Raw genomic sequence first — 24,039 nt, forward strand, 5'->3', positions numbered from 1 at the left:
AAAGTTGTCTGCTTTTTGTTCTCCAGTTTTAAAAAAATGCCTGAAGTTTTACAGCAGAAAAGTCTCAGCCAGTGATGCCACAGAATGGTTGCTGCACGGGTTAGCTGTGACAGACCGAACGCCTTACATTTTACATCACCTCAGAATAGTTGTTGCCTTCTTATGGATCAAGTTATTCATGACACTCAATGCATATTAGTCAAGTGATTCTAGATATAACTATCTATAAAATGAAAACCAATGCAAACAAAACAGAAAAAACCCAAACCTTCAGAATCACACACATTGAGCTAGCCTGTTTCACAAAATTTTAAACGCTGCCCATGATAGGAAGACCAGAGATCATCTGACTTCCAGCTGACCTTCAAGTGATGTAAGTTATCAGTAAAGTTTACTCAGCTTAGAATACTTTTAAGTTTAAAGAGAAGTTTCGTGATCTTGTGAACATCAGCTTTAATGCCAGTGTTCTATCTAGCCAAATCTTACTAACTGAAAATTGAAACCCACGTTCACTAGAACACCCAGACCCACTGAATTTTCATCTTCAAGAACAGAGAATAATGTGACTTGTGCCCATCACATATTCTGTGTGCAATGCCAGCAGGCATGCTGATCCTTTCCAGTACTTAGAATTTTAGGATAGTGAGTAGACTATTAATTGTTTAAAACTGATTGAAGTCTGCCAAATAATTGGCTACCAAAATGGTCAAGTCAAGTCAGAAACTGTTAAGTGGGTGTCTGGCATTCATTCTTTGGGACTGATGTTGCATCTGTATTTCAACCAGGGTAATTTTTTGGAGTATGTCCTCAGTGTTCAGGACTACTACTTTCAGAAAGTAAAATAAACTGCCTATTTTTGAAGGCATCAAGATAAGTTATTTTATGTGCCATAAATATAGCATGCAAATACACATTCCTGTGAAGAAAAGCTGTAGCATGCTGACTGCGATTTCAAGACTAGAAGGAGCTGATTAAGAGAGGATTACCCCAACTGCACCAGAATGACAAACAAAACTCACAAACAGGCAATAAAAATGTTAATTTCTGACATCCAAGATTTTGCTGAATACTCTTCAGGTAGTAAAATGCCACAGGTACTAAAAAGAGGAGAGCTATAAAGGTCAATATTCACTGTGCATTTTTCTGAAACTCTCTGGTTTTAGAAAATCATCCTTTGCTAAAACTCAAGAAGTTTCAGACTTAAGACTCCCATTTTCCCTTGTGAAAAACCTTTAAATGACTTCAAGCAAGAGGAGGTAAGGCAATAAAAGTTACATTGAAGACTGTCAGTAATTTCTTATCCCAATTTCATACCGATTTTTGATTGAGTTCATCACTAAGCAATTCATATTCCTTTGCCTTATCTTCTACTTCCTGAGACTTCTGATCATAATTGACAGCTAATTCTTCAAGAGCTTGTAACACCTCTTTCACTTCCTCCTTAGAGGCATCATTTTCAGCCTGAAGCCGATTCAACTCTGCCTGCAGGTTGTCTTGGTCCCGCCTGGTCGATGCTAGAAGCTGCAACATTGATAAGAGATTTATTCAAAATCACAGCAACATATAATCATCAAGAAAATCCATGTAGAAGTTGAATCTTATTAATACTTCTAGCTCCTACACTAGCTTATGTCTACTTTTTTAGTGTCTAACATCACGCAGCAAGGATGGCAAGTACAGATACAGTGAGAGTATAATGCACAATAAATTTATCAGCTATATGTATAGTTCTTCAGTTTTTAAAGTATTTGCAAGATGGAAGTGATTACAAATCAAGGTACAAGGACAGCAACTGGAAATACACATGGAATACTGCAAGTTCTCAAAAAAGCCACTGAACACTACTCACAAGTCTGAAATTGTCAACAGGCTAGGAACTAGACTTCCAGCATCTTAACCCTGTTGGCTGCTTAAGAATAACTAGACAAAGTGCACAGTTGCTAAAGAGGCAGATTTATTTAAGTAAGAAAGATTAAACAGTAGCTCCAACTTCCTGAGCTACCCATTTCCTTCTTCCCATGTACACAAAGATTATTATTTTTTTAATCATTGTGCTATACAGAATCATTTTTTCTACTATCTTGGCTAAATTAAATTAACAATGTCATTATTAATAGGTATCTTCCCCATTTAATTGAATTACATCAGTGGCAACATGTGCATACAAATCGTTTCAATATTATAGCAAGCACGTGAATTAACACACAGATACTGCCTTTTTCATTATGGGCCTTTATATTTTCCTCCTCCCCCTTCTCTCTCTGTAGAGCAACTGAGCAGAAGCAAACCTCAAAAGAGATTCCTTACAGTAAATTGAGGTATCTTTAGTTTTGACAAACTGCTAACTTGGCATGTGGAAAACAACTGCTGATACCTTTGCATAAAATACTTTGACTCCTTCGATCTTCATGGATACTTAAGATTCAAGTAACAATGCTTTAGGTTTAGCCATTAGTACAGTGTAAAATGGGAGGAATGAACAGGCAGAGCATTTAGATAAGGAATTAAAGAGAACTATTGTACAGTATTAAGCCATCATTCTACTCCTTGGTCCTAAACTGTAACCTATTCCATTTCCAATTTCCTTAAAGGAAAGACAAACAAAAATACAATAAAGATGCAAGAGCAAAGCTCACCTCTTCCTGATCCAACATTTGTGTTTTCAGTTTTTCTACTAGTTGGCTCTGCTGATTAATTTCTTCATCCTGCAGTTGAAGACAGACTGTGTTCAATAAACTGACAAATACCACTAAGAAAAAATAATCTAAGAGACAGTAGATATTAGGCATCTAACTTTTCCATATTCTTAAGACAATTACATAACTGAAAGCAATAAAGTTAAATAATCACTTTGATTTCACTGGCTGATCCATTAGGCTCTTAACCTGGCACATATATGTAAAACACCATGCTTCAAAGACAAAACTCTTCTAGCTGTGTTTTTGCAAGTCTTCTCCAAGTTGTTCTATCTTCCTAAAAACAACTAGAGGCTTAATTAAAATATTTTTTCCCCTTTCCAAACTTAGTACAACTGCATAAATTCAAAGTTATGCTAAAATAAAATATGCATAACACAGAAGGAAAAAACTGCTGTCTTCACTCATTTTCCTGCTTGCTTTTTATTTTACTTTTTCCTGGTACAGCATTATTCCAAACAATCGGTTAGCAATGTTCTACTCCCAGAAAGCAGAAATAACATTCAAGATTCTCATTAACTGTTCCTTCCTAACATTCATTTTTATCTTTTTTCCCTATGTACAGATACATTAGCTTACAGGACATTTTTTAGTAGTTTCAGCAAAGGAGAGAGAGCAACTATGAAAGGATACTCACTTAGCACCAGATAAAGCAGTTTTTGTTTATGTTAATCAGAGTTTCAGTATTAGAATAGGCACTCCTAGCAAATACTTCAGCAAGCTGTACTAACAAATGAAGACTGGCACATTAAGTACTACATAATATAGTTCAATATAACTTCCAAGAGGTCTTACATTAAGTAAGAACAGCATACCTTGTCATCCAGTTGTTTGTACAGTTTGGCAATTTCTTCCTCACATTTTCTTCTCTCAGCATCAGTGAAATTGCCAGTTACTCCAATTGTGGTAGCTGGTTTATCATTAACAACAGTAATATCCTTGTCCACTGCAAAAGCTTCTAAGTTGGCCTTCTCCTTGTCAAACTGTTCATCAACTGGTACAGTCTCCCCTTAAAGAAAAGGATAATACTTAGTTTTAGTACAGTGAGCCATGAAGTATTTTCCACAGTTAGCCCTGAGAAGTATCACATATTCCTCACTAATAGTACTGCTCCACGGTTAATCAGCAATTGAGTTCACATGATTACATGGCAAAAAAACGACTGCTAGATCATTCAAGCTATCTCTTGCTTACTGCAGAACATTGCATTTCACCTAGTTACTCTGCTATGAGCTCCATACCTCACATCAAACCATATCTTCTAGAAAGGCACCTAACTTACCCTGAAGGCAGGAAATCCTTTATTTTCCCTTGGCAGCCATATTCATTTTTAAATTGCTTTGCTTCAATTTAAAATATTTTTTCAGTTACACTTTTATCCTTTTATGTTCATTAATCCTTTTCTGATGAGAACACTTTACTAACTTCACATACAAAAAATACCACACACTAATCAAGCCACTTCTCTGGTAAACTAAACCGAATTCCTTCACGTCTTATTACAAAACGTTTTATGCAGTCCTTGGAAGGTATGGGCTCTTTTCAACACTCCAGTATCTTGTGTCAATATTCTGGAAGAACTATACTTAACATCTCAGGTGCGGCCTCATATCATCTCTATGAAAGATTACCCCACGCCCCACCTCCACCCTACTAAACTTAAGTGAGCTATTTTTCTCAGACCTACATCAGGATGTGGTACATATGTCTACAGAATTTCAAAATCACCTTCTATAGCTGCCAAACTCCAGAATACATCTGTAAGTATGTCCTACATTCCTTCTTTCCCAAATTTATTTTCCATATTTAACTTGCATTTTGCCAGACACTTCAACTGATAAGAAGTTAATTATTCAGGAATAAAGAACGGGCACATACTCTGTACTGTCAGCAATTTCAGGCTTTGGGTGGGTTTTTTTGCCTATTAACATGTTTGAGTTTTAAACAAGGACAAGATCTTGTGATACTTATTAGAGAACCAAACCAGAGGAAATACTCAGTTTCTGCATTTACAATTAATACCATCTTTTCTCCTCCAAAATAGAATGTATGTAACTCTAGCTCTGCTAGTAAACCAAGTATTAAAGAATCTAACACCAACACACTTTCAGATGTTTTTGCCATTATTGTGGTTATTAGAAGCTATCCCAGCTGCAATACAGTGAAAAACAAGAAGTTCCAATGTTGACTTAATTTCCTAGCTTTAATATTCTTATTACTGTCTTACATAGTGCTCTTATTTATTTTGGTATCCTGAAGACTAATTCTGTTGTCTTGCCTAAAGTTTGCAGAACAAAAAAAAAATTGCTTCTCACCATTCCGCCATCTGTTGAGTTCATTTTCTAGCCACTGTATGGTGTTACGCAGAGTCTTGTTTTTCTCTTTTTCCTTCTCATACTTTTTCTTCCACTGTTCTGCAGTAAGCTCCACGTTGACACAGACTGTATTCTTAATGGTCTTTGCTCTGCATAGAAAAGAGCAAAGAGCTCTGAAACTTAATTTTTAAACACAGGAATTAAAAGCTATTAAATAAAATTTCTGCATCTCACTGGTGAAAGTGTAAACATTCCAACCTCTACCAAAAGCTTATTTCTACTCCCTGACAACTATACTATTTTTTCCAATTGGATTAATACAACTGTTAATGGACAGAGCAATACAATAAACTCTGGCAAGGCTAAAAAAAAAATTCTCAAGCTGGGTGAGTTGGAAAAATTCAGCCGCATACTTTCACCTGAAAAAATTCAAGTCAGGACAGTAGTGCACAGCTTTGAATGAAGGACAGTATTCACCACACCTAGCAAACATTTCTCCAATGGAAAGCGTAATATTTTTAGGTTGTACACCATCCAGCTTATTTAAGAAATAGCTTGTTTCAACCTAAAAATCCAGCTACTAGATCTCCATTAACCAAAAAGATGTTACAAGTTCAGATGTGATTGTCTACACTGGGTGAGCTTCACCCAACTCAAAGACATTAGCTTTGGAGAAGAAACTACAGGCATGAATAATATATGCTAATGAAGTCAGCATATAGGTTTTACTTTAGTACCATACCTCACTTACCTCAGTAGTTTTTTCTGTATAGTCTTCTACTACCAAATACCCCACTCAAAGATTAGAACAGGAAAAAAACATAATAGTAATTAGAAAGATCCACCCCTCCCACCCCATTATGGGTCCTATAAGCACCTTTCTACAAAATCTTATTGCAGCTGATTACTATAAAAAGGCACATGTTTTTCCACTAAGTTACGCAATATTTATCTAGTCTTCAGTTACTACGGCTGAGGGTTTCAGCATAAATTTAACATCCCTAGAAGGCTGAATTAGTAGACCAGACTAATTATGGTGGCTGACAGAAGTGTACTCTTAACTCCTGACGAAGTCAAGAACATGAGGCAGGGAAACTACAGAGCTACAGCTGGAAAACACTTCCCAATATACAATAGGTCATTCAAGACATACTAAGAGGAAAGGAAAAGACATCCTAGACTCTAAAAGGAGACCAATTGCAGAATGCGGTCATTACTCCACATCCACAAACTACCCATATTCTGCAAGACTTTTAAGAAATCTGGTCTACTTTTCATAATAAAAAGCTTATCTAAAAAGATCAGTAGAAAACTACCTTTTTGAATTACTGTGGAAGAGGTACGCTAACACAGAAGGCCAGATGAACTAAGTAAAATGCTGACAGCTTTTGTAATGTGCTCCAGTAGACAAAGTGATTAAATCTAGCTGTCAGGAACTAGAGTATTACAATGAAGCATTAATAGCATTGAATAAGAGATACATAACAAAATAACAAATTTGAAATGTGTACTTATAAATTCCATTACAAATGACACAGGAATTTAGAAGTACGAGCTCAAATGTTACTGGAATGCTAGGTACAAGAAACAGATGAGAATGTGTAATTCAACACGCTATCAAAGAAAGGGTGGCAGAGAACAGGCTCTCCAGGCAAATGAAGAATTCAGCTTAACAGGGGAGAACTCTTTCCTCCCTCCTTCCACTTTAGAGAAGAAATAAAATAAATAATAATAATAAAAAAGAGCAGTATTAATTACTCTCCAAGACTATACATTAAACCACATTTCAAACCAAATGATACACTGTCCTCCTGGAAATACAGTCTTTAGAATCATGCCCAGTTTATGGATTTTTATATAATGAGGTAAGGTAGATCACAACACTGAGCCACACATGCACTGAAAAATTATAGAAAAGTAAGTATTTTAAGTAATTTGGTTCATGAATCTTAACAGGGTACTTATTTCTCAGTCTGCATTTATTTCTGAGCATAGTAAGAGCAAAATATTAACTCCTTTACTCACCTTTGGCCAAACAGAAGAGTAGATTTCGTTTCCGATTCATTGTATGAAGAAGGAGAACAGCAAATAACAATAGTGGTTCTGCAATTACCCCCTAGTGAATCTTGAAGGATTCTGGTCATTTTGCTATCACGATATGGAACGTAAGTCTACCAAGAAAACGGTTAATTGAATCAGTCATGGTTTTTCAGACACATTAATATGTTGAAATAAGAGTTATGCTTTTGCTAGGTATAAGCTTCATTAAAAAGACATTAAATTCTACTTGTAATTCATAAATCATAAGACCAAACATGCATGGGATGGCATAGAATTGTGCTTCTATGTTTTGTGTTAGAGCACAAGAAAATTTTCAGTATGTTGTCTAGGTCCCCCAACATTGAATGTAACTTTATTAATTATCAGTGTTGACACAGTACAAGAATAATGGCCACTTGCAATGCATTGATGCAACTGGATTAGTTTCAAAGACTCTATCCTATCACTGAGATCAGTACAGAATTTCTGCATAATATCATGTTCAGAGATGCAAGCTTTTAACCTTGAAGTATAAAAACACAAAAAGAGAATACTTACACTGCTTTCAGCCAAAGCCGAGATGACATTTCCAAGAGCAGACAAAGACTTGTTGATGTTCTTGGCCTCATCCAGCACAGCACCTTCTGCTCCAGTTTTACTAACCTATACAGTGTTTCAGTAAATTACTAAACGCATCTTCAAAAAACACCTTCCACATTTAATACAAGACTTCAGTAATTTTTCTGTTTTGAAGTCAATCTCCCTGACTTTATGAGGTACTCATAAGCAAGTTGGATTAAAACTTGAGACTCCTGCTCAGACCTTTTCCCTGATTCACCATCAATTTTTCATTAGAAACCCAGTGTTGGAAAATGTTTCTAATTTTTGAAACCTCAAGTGAGTATTTTCCTTGTGAAATACACCTTTTCATAGAAGATGACTTCTATCAGATAAACAACTTCAAAAGTTGTTTGAAGTTTGTCAAAAAGTTTTAATTCCTTAAACACCATACACCACTACCACTCCCTGTGGAAAACATAGCAGAGAGTCTTTATTAGCAAGAATTTGTGAGAACAGATTTCAGAAGCTGAATCTGACCTACATGAGTGCTCCAGGAACTTAAGCAGATATCAGCAGAAATGTGAAAAAAATCTGCCCTGACACCATTCTATTCACCTTAGCTCTTCTGCCGCAAGGCCAGAATTTGACTTACAGTTCTGTAATCCTCCTTTACTATTCTCACCAAGCTGTGATCATGACTACAACTAAGCAATTCTATTTGCCTGTGTTTAAACCAACCCAAGACAAGGCATCAGAGAGTCTCAAGTAATTAAAAAAGGCTGGGAAACACATGAAAGCAAAGTTCGAAATAAAACAGTGAAAGGAACAAACTACAGAGAAAGGAGACTTGCAATGCAGCCCTTTCCTTTAACTTTGTTCTCACTGCAACACTTCCAGTTTCATTCTCATTTAAAACAAAACAAAACAACCCACCATCACTAAGAAACATTTCTGAATAAACACAGTATCAGAGACAAGGCCATCAAACAATGACATGAGGAAAGACAACAGCAAGCTGGAGACAAAGATGGGTATAAACCCAGAAGCAAAGATAAAACCCAGCAAAAATCCAGCTCTTAAAAGGTTAATTACAGTCCCTAAGAAGTGATACAGAATAAGCAAAATGGTATATGTTTCCTTCACTGCTTTAAGACACTGACACAAGAAAGCTAGCTGTCATTTCAACAATATTAATCAGAATTTCAAACTAAGAAACTTGTTTTATGGACGTATAATATCTGAGTTTTCTTATGTAGTGGTACCTCTTTATTCCAGTATATGGCTAGCCAACACGCCTGTACACATTTTTGCTCTCACAGATACAGAGATTGAAGTCTAGCCTATTTCCCCACCTATTTCATATTTACAAACCCTCACTGTAGAAATGCAGGTCAGCTTGAAGAGGTAATATGTAATAGCCAACCCAGACTAGGATTCCGAAACCACATTCAAAGTCAAATTTAAAATGCTTCAGAGATGACAAGTGAACAACTAGTATTAATGTAAAATATTTGACGGTAAAGAACAACCAGAGTTTTCCAGAGCAGAAAGAGAAATTTAGAATTACCTTTTCACTACCTGCCAAGTCCACAAGGTAAAGTTTTCCACTTAGTTTCTGTTCTGTTTGAGTATTTTCTTGTTTTACGTTAATAAGAAAAATACTATGACTTCTGGAGCTGTGTTCATTCATATCTGTAATCCAAAACATAAACTGTCAAAAACATTTGTACAACAAAACCAACTTAAAAACCCAGTATCTTCACACAGTGACATGACAGATTTAAAGCTAATGAAACTGTATAAGCTCTCAATGACTATTAAACTACAAGCAGTAAAACCAATAGTATTGTCTAATTGAGTAACACAGACCCAGTTTCCCTTAGGCATCTATTAATATCACATAAGCTCACTGATAAGATTTGCTAGCCTGTCAACTATGGATTTCACACATTTAGTTTACTTTATTAGCACAGAAAGCACATTTACATTCTGATACCAGAACATATTCTTTTTTGTATTTACAACGTAACACATTTTATCCTTTTGTGCAAATTTGAACTAGGTGGCCATAACCTTTCAGCCCTTGCTCGTTGAAATACCTACTGCCCGCTCTGCTGTGAAATACGCAGAGTAAACAAGACTTACTGAATTTAAAGAATGATTTTAATTAACTAACAAAATTTAAGCTGACTGCAATCTGAATGAGAACACCTGCCCGTTTCTTCCTTTTAACCATAAATCCCTCACAGGCCTAAAAGGACCAGCTTAGTGATGCCAGAGAAGCAGCTCAACATAGAATATCCTCCTACCCAAATTTCTGCTCTTTCTCTGTTACTTGGTCTGGTTCCCCAGTTCAGAACCTTACTACCTAGGAGCAATGAAGTGAAAGCGCAGGACTGAGTCATTCCTTAAAAGGAACATCATGTTTTTATTTTCAATCCTTAACCAAAGGATTGAGAAGAAAACATTTTATTTTCTAAATGACGGTATATTCTTTCTTCTCCTGAATAAAGAACTAGACACAGGAAGACTGTGAAACTCGCCCTCAAACTGGCTTTCGGGTATTTCTGACAGTCACTTCAGTCGTTAAGAACTGAAGCATCCTTTTTGGTTTTTTTAAACCCTCTGTCATTTCCTAATCCTGCTTCTTGTCGGAATTCAGAGACCTACAACATGGCTTCTTGCAACTCAGTTGCATGCCACAGGGCAAAAAGCTTGGGACATTGGAATGCTGCTTAAATCTGCAGCATGTTTGAATATGTATCCTGAACAGCTTTTCTTAGAATATGCAAGAGATGGCCAAACTGTAGACAAGCCATAGTGCCTCACTTAAGAGATTCATAGGCTAATTGAAACAAATTCCACAAATTTGGGATTCTGCACTACTGCTAACACAGAACTACACCTTTTTCCTCAATGATTCAGAGCTCCTCACTGATCACTTACTTCCTCCTTTCAATCCAAGTCTAAGCAACATCTCACAAGAAATTAATTTAAATACTTGTTTCTGAAACATATGCTGAAACAGCTTATGCTAGATCCTTTCTAAAACCTGAATTATTTAGCTGACTATTTTTGCCTTCCCTACTTTTTGAGGCATACCACAAGCAAACTGATAAAGCACTAAAAGGAGACAAAAAGATAATACTTACTTGTAACTGCTACATGCCTGTTTGATTTTCCTTCATCTATAGTATCCATAACTTCTTCCGGACTACATACAAAACGCTCTGTGCAACCCTTTAAAAAAAAAAATAAACACACAAAAGAAAGGCAAAACACCACACCAACAAGCCAGAAGTAAATAATGTACACTAGAGGAGCAAAAGATGAAAATGTATCAGATTGATGCTCACCTTTACATAGGGAACTCTATTTTTGTCCTCATGAACAGAAAGATTGGTCTTTGAAACTAGAAGAGAAAAAGATCTAAAGCTAAGGTATGTGTGATTCTTTTTCAAAATGAATGAGCTGTGTACAACATGTCCAAGTCATAGATGTTATTTCTCAGCAACACTATAAGACATTTAATATACACGAAAGAACCACTACTGCAGCTTTAGTAATACGATACAGATTAGCTCCATGCTTTTCCAGTTTCTTATCACGTATAGGTTATTAGCATATTGCATACCTATCTCAGTATCATGGTAAGGTTTTTGGTTTTTTTAATATCACTCTTCAGAACAAATTATTTTCTATGTTCAATATAAATAAAAGGCTTACCATCCAAAAGGTCCCTTATTTTATCCAAGTATATTTCGAAATATGACACCTAGAAGTGGGAAGAGGAATAAAGATACAGCATCAGAAAGCAAAAATAATTGTCTTTTTGATCAGAAGGATCCAGCATGATTATTATGACCTCTCACATAATACCACAACTAGCTCAAGTCCTTAAGGCTGAACTAAAATACACCTTTAAGAAGAAACTATTTTGATCAAAAGCTTCAAACACTATCAGCAGTGCCAGAAGTTATCAGGATAGCTACCATCAATGTTTAATGAAACAAGATTAAAGTGTTAACGTAATTCTTTAAGAAGAGTCAGTTACTTCAAAAATAACTCATGTTTAGATTTTTCCAAGTTACAGGCATTTGAAACTGATCCAGAACATCCATGTCACCATAGAATACTTCCAGTTTTAATAGATTAAATATATAACAATGAAGAAAAATTTACCTTAATATGAAACTCAAGATTCTCATCCATAGAGTAAATATAATTAAAAATATCTTGCACTATTCTTGGAATAATACCCATTCCATCTGGGTCGTGAAGCTTTCCCTTATTAAAAGAAGAAAAAATAAAATGAGACATTCATACTGAATCCAACATCACAAACAGTATCCAGAGGCAAAACAAACAGTTAACAGACAAATTAGTTTTAAAATTCTGACCGGTACAAAGCACTTACTTTATCTATAAAGGGAAGTCTTGATCACCCGTTTAGCCCCAGCATTTGCCAGGAGTGAAAAGAATGGCCTCAATCTCCCAAACCACTAAAATTCAAAATGTACTAATAACATTATTCTTGTGTTTCCCATCCCACTACTGAGGGCTGAAAAAATACAGTGACTGCCATTTTCCATCCTAAAAAAGCATTCTGGGTATCAAAATGTTGCAATGGAAAGGGAAAGAAAATTAAAATTGCAAGATAAAAACAGACATCTTATTTCTAGAAGGATAAGGGTATTATGATGAAAAGAGAAGACAGTGACATTAAGAGGAAAATTATTTTAAGATTTCTTACTTCCATAGTGTGTGTCTTCCCAGACGATGTTTGCCCATAAGCAAATATTGTACCATTGTATCCCTCAAGTACATCTAAAGGGAAAGAGTATTTTCATTAGGGTTCACTTCCTTCTTCTAAAGTTAAGTCAAATGAAATGGAATGCAAGCAGGCAGTTCCTAAAATGTTCAGCAAATTACATCATTCAGTGTTTGTGAACTCTGTGCTAGAGCTGGGGGGAGGGAAAGTGTTCTCTACCTCTTCTAATGCATTAAGTCATCATTGACTATGTTTTAGAAGTTTACTGTATTAGAAGCACCTGTTTTTTCAATCAGAAAAATCAGGACTTCAGAGTCAGGAACAAAACCAAAATCGATCCAGCTGCCAAGCTGACCAGATAACATTTGATAACTCAGAAGAAGAAACCATACACTAGAACTGTATAATACTTTCTACCTTCAGGAAAGCTTAATTGTCCAATTGTGAAGAGAATGGGCTATGTTAGAAGTTTCAAGCACCTTTGGCCATAAGCTTATATTTCAAATTAAGAATGAACCAACCCAAAGTTTTAGGTTGAGGGGTAAGGGGCTGGTGGGTTGGTTTGTTTATAAGTCAGTCACTACAGAACCACACACTGCAAGCAAACTGTTTTCCAAAACCAAGCATGAGATGCCCCAAACAGGGAAGTCTTTGCACCCCATTATACTAGTAATCCATTTGTACCACCACTAGAGCTCATTTGCCATCTGACATAGCACAACCTAGAAACACCACACAGGGAAACAGAAACCAGATTTTTAGATGGAGGAAAGGGGCAGCATTGCAATTCTTAGTTAACTCCAGTTTCTAACTAAACCCAATTACTATTTTACTCATTAAAGGGTTAAATACTTTTTTTGTATTAGGTAGGTATTTGTATTTTGTAGGTGCTACACTGATTTCCACAGCAATTCACTTTTCTAACGATCAAAACCCCCTACATTTACCCAATCTTCTCTGGTCATTCGTAGTTGATATTTAAGGGGTTTCTGACAAGACTTTGTTAAAGTTGGGTCAATTAGACCTTATTGCTGATCTCCTCAAGAAATTTATCAATTTTATTTTCAGCAAACTAGCCAAGTGCTTACTACAACTTACTGTGACATAACCTTCTTTGTCATAAGACTTGATTTTCTGAAGTTACTAGGTCAATTCTGACAATTCAAGTTTGGAGAAGCTGTACACCCTGACATGCACAGCAATAACTCATGTTTAAAATTTTAATTATGATGCTAAAAAAAAAATCACAATAAAAAATATCCTCCTTAAATTGGGTAATTAAATAAACAAGCTTAGAACACATCTGTAGCATACACATGACTTCACAAGTTTCCTTTCCTCTTATATTCCTCCAAGCAAACTTATGTAGGATGTTTTCACCAATAAATTTGAGGGTGGAAAAAAACCCAAACAAATAAACCTACATATGAAGAGCTTTTTTGATTAATTTCTGACAAATTGTTTTAAACAATGTTTTACAGGGAACTACAAAAACCCCCAAGCATTACAGGTAAATATTATCAAATGTTGCAATCAACTAAAACAGTAGATTAAGCAATGACTTAAGTTATCAGCTCAATTATGAGATGATTTTATAGAGATGTGATCCACATTGGCTCTTACTAAACATTCAGAAGATAAATGGGAGCAACAGAAGTATCAGTTTTCAACATTGAAATCCACACAAATACAAGACGTTTCCTTGTGGTTAAAATTGCTGTTCCACCTTACCTTTGACAATCTTTTTAGCACAATCATTGTATACTTGTTCCTGTGATGTGTTTGACTGGAATACACGGTCAAATATATATGGCTTGGACTGGGGGGAAAAAAAAAAAAAGACACAGAAGAGCTATTAAATAAACCAGATGTTGGAAGCAGAACTGGAAGGTGTTTGTTCTTATGGTTTAGAAGTAGCCTATACTGTCTCAGCCCGATCTTTTGTTTTATTTTAAGCACTTGAAGATTGTAGCAAGGAAATCGGCTTATATAGTGTTGCATAAATCTTCACATGCTTGCCTACAAGTAAGGCCTTGTATTAAGTATATTTGGTTTCAAAGTACAATCTAAATAGTTCTCCAAAACTACTCTGCCACATGACCTCAATTTACTTGATTTACAAGGATGTACAGACTAGGCATTGGCTTACCAAGAACCCTTTATTCTCATCTACTCTGGTAGCAGGTTTACTCTGGTAAACCCAAATTGTTAAAAACAGCTTATACCATACCACACAGAATACCTGTCTTGGTAGTATTTGTTGAAAACCTCAAACCAAAAAGAAACATTCAGATCACCTATAGTCAGCACAAGAACCATTTCCACATACATGACGGCTTTAAAATCAAGCACCATAAGCAGAAGAAAAAGGTCTGTTTGGAGGAAGAGAACCTTTCACAAAAGACTCATTTTGGAAGACACTGTAAGAGGAAGTTCTGACATAGCTTTTTGAAAGGAATGCTGGCTTTTGCTTTGTTTTAAAGAAGACATTTTCATAATGCAGTTCTAGCAGCTGACAATCTATTACGACATTAACTATTCTGCTCATCTTATGAAGTTCAAACTTTTGTAGCATTTTCAGAGCTTGATTTTGTATGTAGCCAAACAGCTACGCAAAATTTATGAGGGACCCAGGTCAGTTACCATTGCTAAACTCACTGCAACTGTTAAGTGCTCCATTTTGCCTAAATTTAATTATCAGCCTCCCCCAAGGATATTCTGGAAATGCCTCCCTGGCAAAGAAACCAGTATAGCTTCCACCTTTCATCCACCCACCCCATTCCCCTTCCCAGACTTCCATTTGTCTTTTAATAACATCTAGCATAACACCAAACAAAGCTTTTCAGATTCAACACATATCTATCTGCTGAGAAGGCTTGAATGCAGGTGGATAAGCTCCCTCTTGGAAAAAATAATTACAGCATTCACTGTGTAAACACACTCATGAAACCACAAGGCAGAAACTATCCCTAAGGTGCTGAAGTTTGTCAGAATGCTTGTTTCACAGCAGGGAAATCACAAGCCTTCTCTATTACTCATTTTAGCTTCAAATATACCTCAAATTCCTGTGTTCTGCAGGTTAGAATTGAGGCCATTACATACACCAGAAGACAACTAACAAGTTCAAGTAACCCTGAGGTAAGAAAATGGAGACTGAGAACATGTTACATAAAAAAGATAACACTAGCTATACATTTTCTTTCTCGCTAGAAGCTGTGGTTTCAAAAAGCCTCCAACTTCAAAAATATCAGTCGGCTACACTACACACTGCAAGCCATGTACATAACAAAACATTTTTCAGGTAAGTTTCATGCTCAAGTGCAAATTTATATCCACTGAAATAACACTATTTTGGAGGATCATATTTAACATTACAGAATGGAAAAACATAGCGAGAAAAGTGAGTGTTCAACATCACTGCAAACAACCTGTACAGCATCAGCAATCTGTGTGTTTGTACTTTTAAGGTTTAAACTCTCCTCCAAATTATTGCTTAGGAAAAAAAAAAAAAAAAAGATGACAAGTGTTCTAATTACATTGATTTTAGAAGAATTAGGGAAAGTTCCTGGATATGATCTTCTGACAGTCTAAGCAGCAACTGTTAAACAACACTCACTATTTCTCACAGATCCCAACATATCTGATCTTTGCTGTTCCCAAAGGAGCATGACAGCTATGAAAACAGAAAAGTACATTAAAATGCAAACATTAATTTGCATAGTGTATGTGTTTGAATGTATATACATACATTAGTGTGTATTTACATATTACTATAGAATACTTCTGATGCCAAACAGTAATTTTTTTATTTTACTTCAAAGAAATCCAACTTTAACAAAACAAAAAAAAAATTAGGCCTAGTTTCCAGTACAGGAAGATACCTTGTTGAGAAAGAACCACAGGCACAACCTGCACTAGTCTGCAATCACTCCACAATCTACAGGTATCTGCAGCAGTTTCTGAGAAAGCTTTCCTTCTCGAAGTTTTTAAACAGCGTTTAGAGTGGTTTGAGGGTTTTTTTTTGTTTGTTTGGGTTGTTTTTTTAATTCTGCTAAGCAAAGGTTGACTGAATTGAACTATTCTTTATCTGTGTTAAAGGAAAATTATGTTTACTAATTTGAGTAATCCATAGACATGGAATACTTTAGGACTATCTACTCTCCAATTACCATTTAAATGTCTTCATAAGAGAACAGAGCCAAATTACAGTATCTCATAATTAGTCTCTTTTGCTCTACGAAATGTTAATATAAAGAATAGTACATATTAAAAATGCCATGGACTAATAAGAATACAAAACCAAGCGGCAGGAACTTCACTTGGACAGTAATACCTGTAACTGATCTTGTTTATTAATACAGTGAAAGCTGCTAGGCACATGACAAATTCCAATTTCCCTCAAGTTAACAACTGCTACCAACATACGCACAAAATTTCCCAAGTCTGGCCAAAAGAATCCTCTCAAGGTGTCCTGCTTATACAACTTGTCACTTCTCCATCCCCTGCAGGTGGAAAGTGGAGCATTTGTTTACATGCCCTCAGCATTATATCTTCCTAGGTGAAGCCACAATTCAACTTCAAAGTGCTCAAAAATCCAATTACATAATTTCCCTCTCCTCCCAGGTCACAGTACATTTAGCACACCTATGGAAATCTACATTAGAGGCAGGTCCTTGTTCCATTATCGCTGAATCGGCATCTAACCAAGTAGGTTTACCCAAGCAGGTTCCAGGATAATTATGTTTTAAGAATACAAGTTACTCCCACTCAGCATGGTTTCACATCTTTGACATCTGCAATGCTGTCTTACCACTTCTCTTTTAAAGTCTACTTTCTGCTGTAAACAAAGCTAAAACAGTATTACAGATTACCCTGCCCTAGAAAGCCTCCTCATTACCTTCAAGAGATTAATCAAGAAAGATTAAAGTGTCAGATATTTTTTCTATACCAGATGCTTTTCTTCCCCAAGTAGTAAACATTCAGATATATTATGAAAACACAAAAAGTCCAAGCAACATTACCACATGGTGTCCACAATAGCAGTAGCATCACTACTGTGATATGATGCTGCTTTGACATACTCCAGAAGTTTCAGGAAGCATTGCTCAAATCCTAATAAAAATTTAACACATACAACCTATAAGCAACACAAAATATCAAGCAAACAAGCAGAGCATCTGACTTCCTCTCTCCGAACAAGGAGAATTCAACATTTGTTCTGCCAGTCATTAACCACAAGACAACTCCAGCTCCCATAGTTGCTTGTACTGAAGGGACGTGGTCCCACAGCAAAAACCTTGCAAGCACTCTCACAGCCCTCAGAAAAGTACACCTGCCAACATGATTTAGCAGTAGTTAAAACTGAAGCTTAATAAAGGGTTTATGTTAAAGTACATAGTTCTGCAGTTAACCTCAAGACTAGTTACTCATTATACCCTTTTATAAAAGGATGCTCAACTAGTCCAAATTATACAAGATTTGGAGCATGCATGAGTTTCTTTGGAAAAGTTAGTTTTTGTCAGTACCTTCAACGAGGACTACACAAAAACCTGCCGTCATAACCAGACCAAAATCTTAACCTTAAGTATTTCTTGGACTTTTCAGGTATCTCCACAGAAATAATTTTTTAAACTTTTTATCATTGTAACTTTCTGTAAACTACACAATTAGTTATTCATAGGGTTCACAGAATCCGAGAACCATTTACATAGGAAAAGACCTTTAAGATCATCAAGACAGACCATTAACCCAGGACTGCCAAGTCCACCACTAAACCATATCCCTAAGCACCACATCTACATGTTTTTTAAACACTTCCAGGGATGGCAACTCCACCACCTCCCTGGGCAGCCTGTTCCAATGCTTGACCACCCTTTCAGTGAAGCCATTTTTCATATTATCCAATCTAAACCTCCCCTGGTGCAACTTGAAGCTGGTTCCTCTTGCCCTATCACTTGCTACCTGGAAGAAAAGACCGATCCCCACCTGCCTATAAACTCCTTTCAAGTAGCTGTAGAGAGCAATAAGGTCTCCCTTGAGTCTCCTTTTCTCCAGAATAAACCACCCCAGTTCCTGTAGCTGCTCAGAAGACCTGTGCTCCAGACTCTTCACTAGCTTTGCTGCCCTTCTCTGGACACGATCCAGCACCTCAATGTCTTTTGTGCAGTGAGGAGCTCCAAACTGAACACAGGATCGAGGGGCAGCCTCACCAGTGCCCAGTACAGGGGCACAATCACTACCCCTGTCCTGCTGGCCACACTATTTCTGATACAGGAAATTCAAGATTACTAGAGTTCAACCTAATTTTTATGCATTACTATCTGAAACAAAGTCAGTAGAGAAAATTTACTTGAAAAATCAGTAGTGTTTTTTTCTATCACAACTTACCCAGATGCTCTTGTTTTTTGCTAGAATGAACAGTTAAAACAAAGTTATACCCACCCATGGTTAGCTTATTCTCAGTGAGCGGCTGAAGTAATGGGCTTACCTTGCCTTTAAGTTCTGCATCTTCATTAAAGAACATTCTTCCCATCAGCACAAAATTGTTAAAAGAAAAATCCCACACTGAATAATTTCTGGAAAGTATGATGTCAAATACCTGACTCAGTTCATCCTATTACTAAGCTAAGGTATTCTTGCTTTGACACACCTAACGGAGTCCAACACCGTGATTGCGTGAACAGGCACTGTTCCAAACCAGCATTTATTTTTAGGATAAGGGGAAAGGAGTTTCTTCTTGTCCCAGCTTTACACATACAAAACTACAACTGAATCAGAACTGTTAGTAGATCTCATCTCTTTCTACCCTATCTTTCTTATTTCTGTGCAAATACTGCAACTCAAGCATCAACATCTACAGCAGTTATTTACTGTTACAGGAGGACTAAAACAGGTATTTTTAAAAAACTGTGACTAGAAACTTGATTTCCAGTACCAAAACAGAGAGGAATTTTGGAACAAGAGTTTCAGCCAAGCTTTGCTTTAATAAAAAGTTTTTTTCTAAAGAGAAAAGCAAGCACTGCTGGCATAAAAATGGTCATTGAATTTCAGAACAAACTATGAGATAAGTGAGGTGTTCCTAAGCAAGCGGTACGGCAGCCAGGAAGTATAGATGTCCCTTTACACATTATTTTAAGTTATAATATTTGCTTTCTGTTAAATCATCATACTAGTATCACCTGAAAAAGACATCAATTATCCACCAATTCATGGAATGAAGTAAGAAAAAAAAAAAAGTAGGGACCAACATTGAAAGAATACTATTGTTTCAGCTACAGATCGCAATTTCTAATTTGTGTTTAAAGTTGCACTGTAGACATGAAGCATTTTTATTCGCGTGTTTCTAATTAAACAGTGCTTTCCTTCACATTAGCAAATAATTAAAAAAAATATTTAAAGAATGCACCTTGCTTCCTGCATTTACAGTCTAGCACAGACTTTCTTTCAGCAATGCACATTTCTTTTTGAATGATCAGCTGCCAAAAGCTGCAGTAATAGCAATTGATCTTGATTCTAACGTAACTTAAACCTAACTTTGTTCTCATCTACTATCCAATACTAGTTTGAAAAGTAAAAAAAAAAAAAAAAAAAAAAGGCTAAATGTCTCAAGCTCTTTCCAGGATCACATGGGTTACATATTACATACAAAAAAAAATAGTCTAAACAAATAAAAAAATACAAGTAGGTAGCCACAATTCTTTATTAAAAGCCATAGAAATAAGGAATATACTATGATCGTTACTAGAAACATTTGGACAACAGTGTGATACAGCGCATTTGTGTGACTGCCCATAACACCTCACCACTTGAGTCATTTGACAGTACTATTTTCAGTTTAGGCTTCAGTCCGAAATCCTTGAGTGTCACTGTATATAGTAATTTGTCTTACCTTTTGGACAGTTTTAAGAGGTGCACGCATAGACAGTATAGATATGCAGAACTATCTACTCAGTTGCAAGCAGAGTTACATTTTTAAAAACAAAGGAAATAATCACCTTTCTTATAAGCTTGCTATTCCTCCATTTCATCTTACTCAGAAGCCTGAAATCCATGAGCAAACTGCCGTCAATTTTTATACACAGGTACATTTATGATGTTTAACATAAAAGCCATATACTCATAACAAGTCGCTCTCTTATCTGTTTCAAGGAACCCCTCATATTCAATTAACAGGAACAGCCAGTAGAAAAAAGTATTTAATAACATATTAAAATGGAAAGAAGCCACCTTTAATTAATAATTTAAAAGCTTTTTGCTAGTTAAAAAAGCTTTGTCCTCTGGAAAGACAGTAGTTTTTCAAAATCTGCTCTTTAAAATAGTCCAAGACCATATATCCTCTCAAATCGCTGTTAGACACTAGCTGCAATTACAAATATTTTATCTAAACCAAATTAGAATGACTCACTTGTCCAGAAAGACAACCATGTCAGTAATTACATAGGAGCTAGGAAAAGAAGGGAGGATAGATTAGCTCAGAGATGACAGGGAAGTCATCTCTCCTCAAGGAAGGAGGAGGGTTTCCCTCCCCGCCCTTCTCCACAGAGAAGTCTGCAGTCCAGTATAAGCTCTGCTTCCACCACCTCCTAGTTTTCACCTCTTATCTGCATCACCAGCAAACTCCCATGTATTATTAAAGAAGCCTTCACTGTTTCAGCGTGTACCCAGACACACACAAAAGGTGCAAGCCATTTAGACAGCTGAGAAAGCTGCTATTAAAAAAACCCCAAAACCAAAGTGGCTCATCTACTGTTCAACAGGCAGCCAGTATGACATGTAGCAATAAGGACAGAAATCAAACAGCCTGAAAGTAACCAAACATACCCTTACTGAGGAATGTTTTTAGAAAGTGTTTCACAAGAAGGACTGTTTCTGTTACCATCCTCCTTCCGACAATTCTGCAACACCAACACACAAGAGGTGGCCGGCTAGACCCTCAGGTTGGAAGGACCATAACTTTTCAAATACTCAATTCAGCTTGTTAAAAATTTTAAAAACCCAAGTTAAATCTCTAAGCGGTTGAGACAATTACTTTAAGTCGTACCTTTGAGGACACTGATCTTGTCATATATACACCATTATAAAAACAAAATCACAGAGTATCAATCCTTCATTAAGTTTTTGTAAAACAGAACACAAATACTGTCGCTGCTACCCAACCTAATAGTTTTGGGGGGCATTTTTCCCCAAAGTCAGACACAGCAAGTCCTGGACCTAGAATCACCAAAGGATTTTTTGTTGTCACTTTTACCAATGCAGAAAACACTAAAGTACAGCTGTAACACTACAGTACGGCACAGCCCCAAGCAGAAAGCCCCACATGATCCCCCTCAGGAGCATGCCATCAGGCTTCTACACAGACACAGTACCACCTTAGCCCAATTTATATATTAGATATTTTTAAAGCATACTTAGGGAGTATTTAAACAACATAAGTGGGTTTTTTTTAGACTAGAACTACTGAAAGAACACATGGAAAATTTATTTCTAAGAAGTCAGAAAACATCAAAGTTTCTAAACTTAATTATGGATTTTAAACAGAATATGTAGTGTCACAATGAATGGGTATTCACTGATGTAAGTGAGATCATTTGTTCTAGTTAAATTTTCAATTTTCCAGGTTTGGTTCCTTACTCTGAGGAGTTTACCTGTACAACCTCAGGAAGAAGAGATGTACTCCAAGATAATAACTTGCCAGCTGAAACAAACCCAAATTACCTCATTTCACAAGCATGCTATCATTCTTGTAGCTTCCACACTCATGGAATTCCATATTTTATTGACAGATTCAGTTGAATATTAACAGACTAGAGTACTAGCATTTAGTAAGTCATACTAAAAAAAGGTTTTATTATTCTCCTCCTTCAACTTCAGATGCTGTGCAAATAAGCTATTACTGGTAGCCTCAAGAAATAGAACATAAAAATCAAAATTTGAAGACAGATAATAACTGACATCTAAGTTACTTTCAGCAACACAGAACCAGCGCTGTCCCTAGAGAGAAGTATTTACAAGAAAACCCAAATTAAAAGTTAGCAAAAAAAAGACAAACATTGGGAATGAACTGTGTTTGTACAATACCAACCAAACCAGGCAATAAACTACCGTACTTTAATTTTATAGCCCAGTTCCGCTTAATAGCTAAATATGACATAATGAACAAAAAGGAAAGGATTATCTTTTTTCCCTGTAACATCCAGAATGTTTTTAACAGGTCTCATACTTTGCAAGGTGGCTTCAGTTAATATACATTTACAGACATTTAACAAGCCAAATGATGTTTATTCTGACTTAAAAAAAAAAAAGTTATTAGCCAAAGACTGATTTACAGATCACAAGCACCAATGAACTGGAGCCTGCACTGTTCTGCGTTCTCTTCCCCCAAAACTCTCTGTAGACAATTACTTCGATGGCAGCTCCAATGGCTGCATTTTGAGCAGTTATTTAGCGGTCAAACTTATCACGGTCCGCACAGCCAGGGACAGCCTAGCCGGGGGACACACTGCAGGACTCGGTGCTACTCTCCACCTCGTAATTCACGCGTTTTCTGTGGGCATACCGAAGCGTGCCCTGTGGCTCGGGCTCGGCAATGAAACCTCACGCTACGCCCCAAGTCGCAGCCTTTCGCTAGAGCCTTTGTCAAGGGCTTCCCGACCGGCCCCCCCCCCGGCGCGTCCCCACACCCCCTCCGCCCGCCGCTCGGGGACCTCTGCCCCCGCCAGCTCCCTTCGCTCCACCCTGCCCGCATCCAGACCAGGCCTGCCCCCCTCCCCTTCCCCCCCGCCCGAAAAGGCCACCCCCTTTCCCGAGGCGTCCCCGCCGGTAGGCGCTCCCAAGCGCCTCAGCCCTGCCCTCTCGCCTCACACCGCGCCCATCCCCGCGGCGTCCGACCCCGCCGACCCCTGACACCCCCTCCCCCCCGGCGCATCCCCCGCCTCTCCCGTCCGGGGCGGCCCCTCACCGCGATGACGACGGTGTCTTCGCCCTGAAACTTGGCGATGTACTTGTCGCCACGGGTCACTTCGGACTCGTTGAGGGGCCTGAAGCGACACATCACTTTGATGTTACACTCCGCCGGGTCCGCCATCTTAGGCCAACGCCGCCTCCGGGGCGCTCAGCTCCGCCGCCACCCGCTGCTGCCTCTACACCGGCCCGCTCCGGGGGTCTCGCAAGGCGCCGTTGCCGGGAAGCCCGCGTCCGCCCCAGCAGAAGGGAAAAGGGAAGGGCTCCTTCCTGGCCGCCGCCGCCGCCTCCCGCTCTCACTTCCTCCCCAATATGGCAGCCATGGCGGCGCCTGCAGCCGGCGAGTCCCGGGCCTCCCTCGCCGGGCAGAGGCGGTGCCGACGGGAGGGCAGGGAGAGTGACGTCACCATCTGCAGCGCCCAGCCCCGCCCCGCCCCCTCGGCTGGGGCGCGCTGCGCCGGCGCGCCGGTGCGCGGGCGGCCGTGCCCGGCTCCACGGGGCCTCACTGCGCAGGCGCGAGGCGGTTGCGGGGGGGGGACGGGCCGCTGCCGCCGGCGGGCTCGGGCCCCTGGGGCTGCCGTGGGGCCGGGGGGGCGGGGCGGGGCTCGCGGGGGGGCGGGGCTCCCCTCAGGGGCGGGAGGGAGGTGCGGCGGGGGGCTGCGGGGCACCGCCTCCCGCCTTCTGCCCGCCGCACCTG

The 24,039-nt window shown here is 38.1% G+C and overlaps 1 protein-coding gene across 2 annotated transcripts in view; it reads right to left on the bottom strand.

Annotated features, from left to right (window-relative positions):
• The window catches only part of KIF5B (kinesin family member 5B), a 37,167-nt gene extending 13,441 nt beyond the window's left edge, over positions 1-23,726 (bottom strand). For both annotated transcript variants that reach the window (XM_040590659.1, XM_040590658.1), the window contains exons 1-14: positions 23,341-23,726; positions 14,115-14,202; positions 12,366-12,439; positions 11,795-11,899; positions 11,339-11,387; positions 10,969-11,024; positions 10,765-10,852; positions 9,180-9,304; positions 7,610-7,714; positions 7,037-7,182; positions 5,012-5,160; positions 3,512-3,705; positions 2,637-2,705; positions 1,315-1,521 (exon numbers count right to left, since the gene is read on the bottom strand). In XM_040590659.1, coding sequence (XP_040446593.1) covers positions 1,315-1,521; positions 2,637-2,705; positions 3,512-3,705; positions 5,012-5,160; positions 7,037-7,182; positions 7,610-7,714; positions 9,180-9,304; positions 10,765-10,852; positions 10,969-11,024; positions 11,339-11,387; positions 11,795-11,899; positions 12,366-12,439; positions 14,115-14,202; positions 23,341-23,466 — 1,581 coding nt within the window. In that variant the 5' untranslated portion in view covers positions 23,467-23,726. The remainder of the gene's footprint in view (positions 1-1,314; positions 1,522-2,636; positions 2,706-3,511; positions 3,706-5,011; positions 5,161-7,036; positions 7,183-7,609; positions 7,715-9,179; positions 9,305-10,764; positions 10,853-10,968; positions 11,025-11,338; positions 11,388-11,794; positions 11,900-12,365; positions 12,440-14,114; positions 14,203-23,340) is intronic.
• Positions 23,727-24,039: the final 313 nt, after the last annotated feature.

This window comes from Falco naumanni, chromosome 4 (assembly GCF_017639655.2).
Source record: "Falco naumanni isolate bFalNau1 chromosome 4, bFalNau1.pat, whole genome shotgun sequence".
Taxonomy (NCBI): Eukaryota; Metazoa; Chordata; class Aves; order Falconiformes; family Falconidae; genus Falco; species Falco naumanni.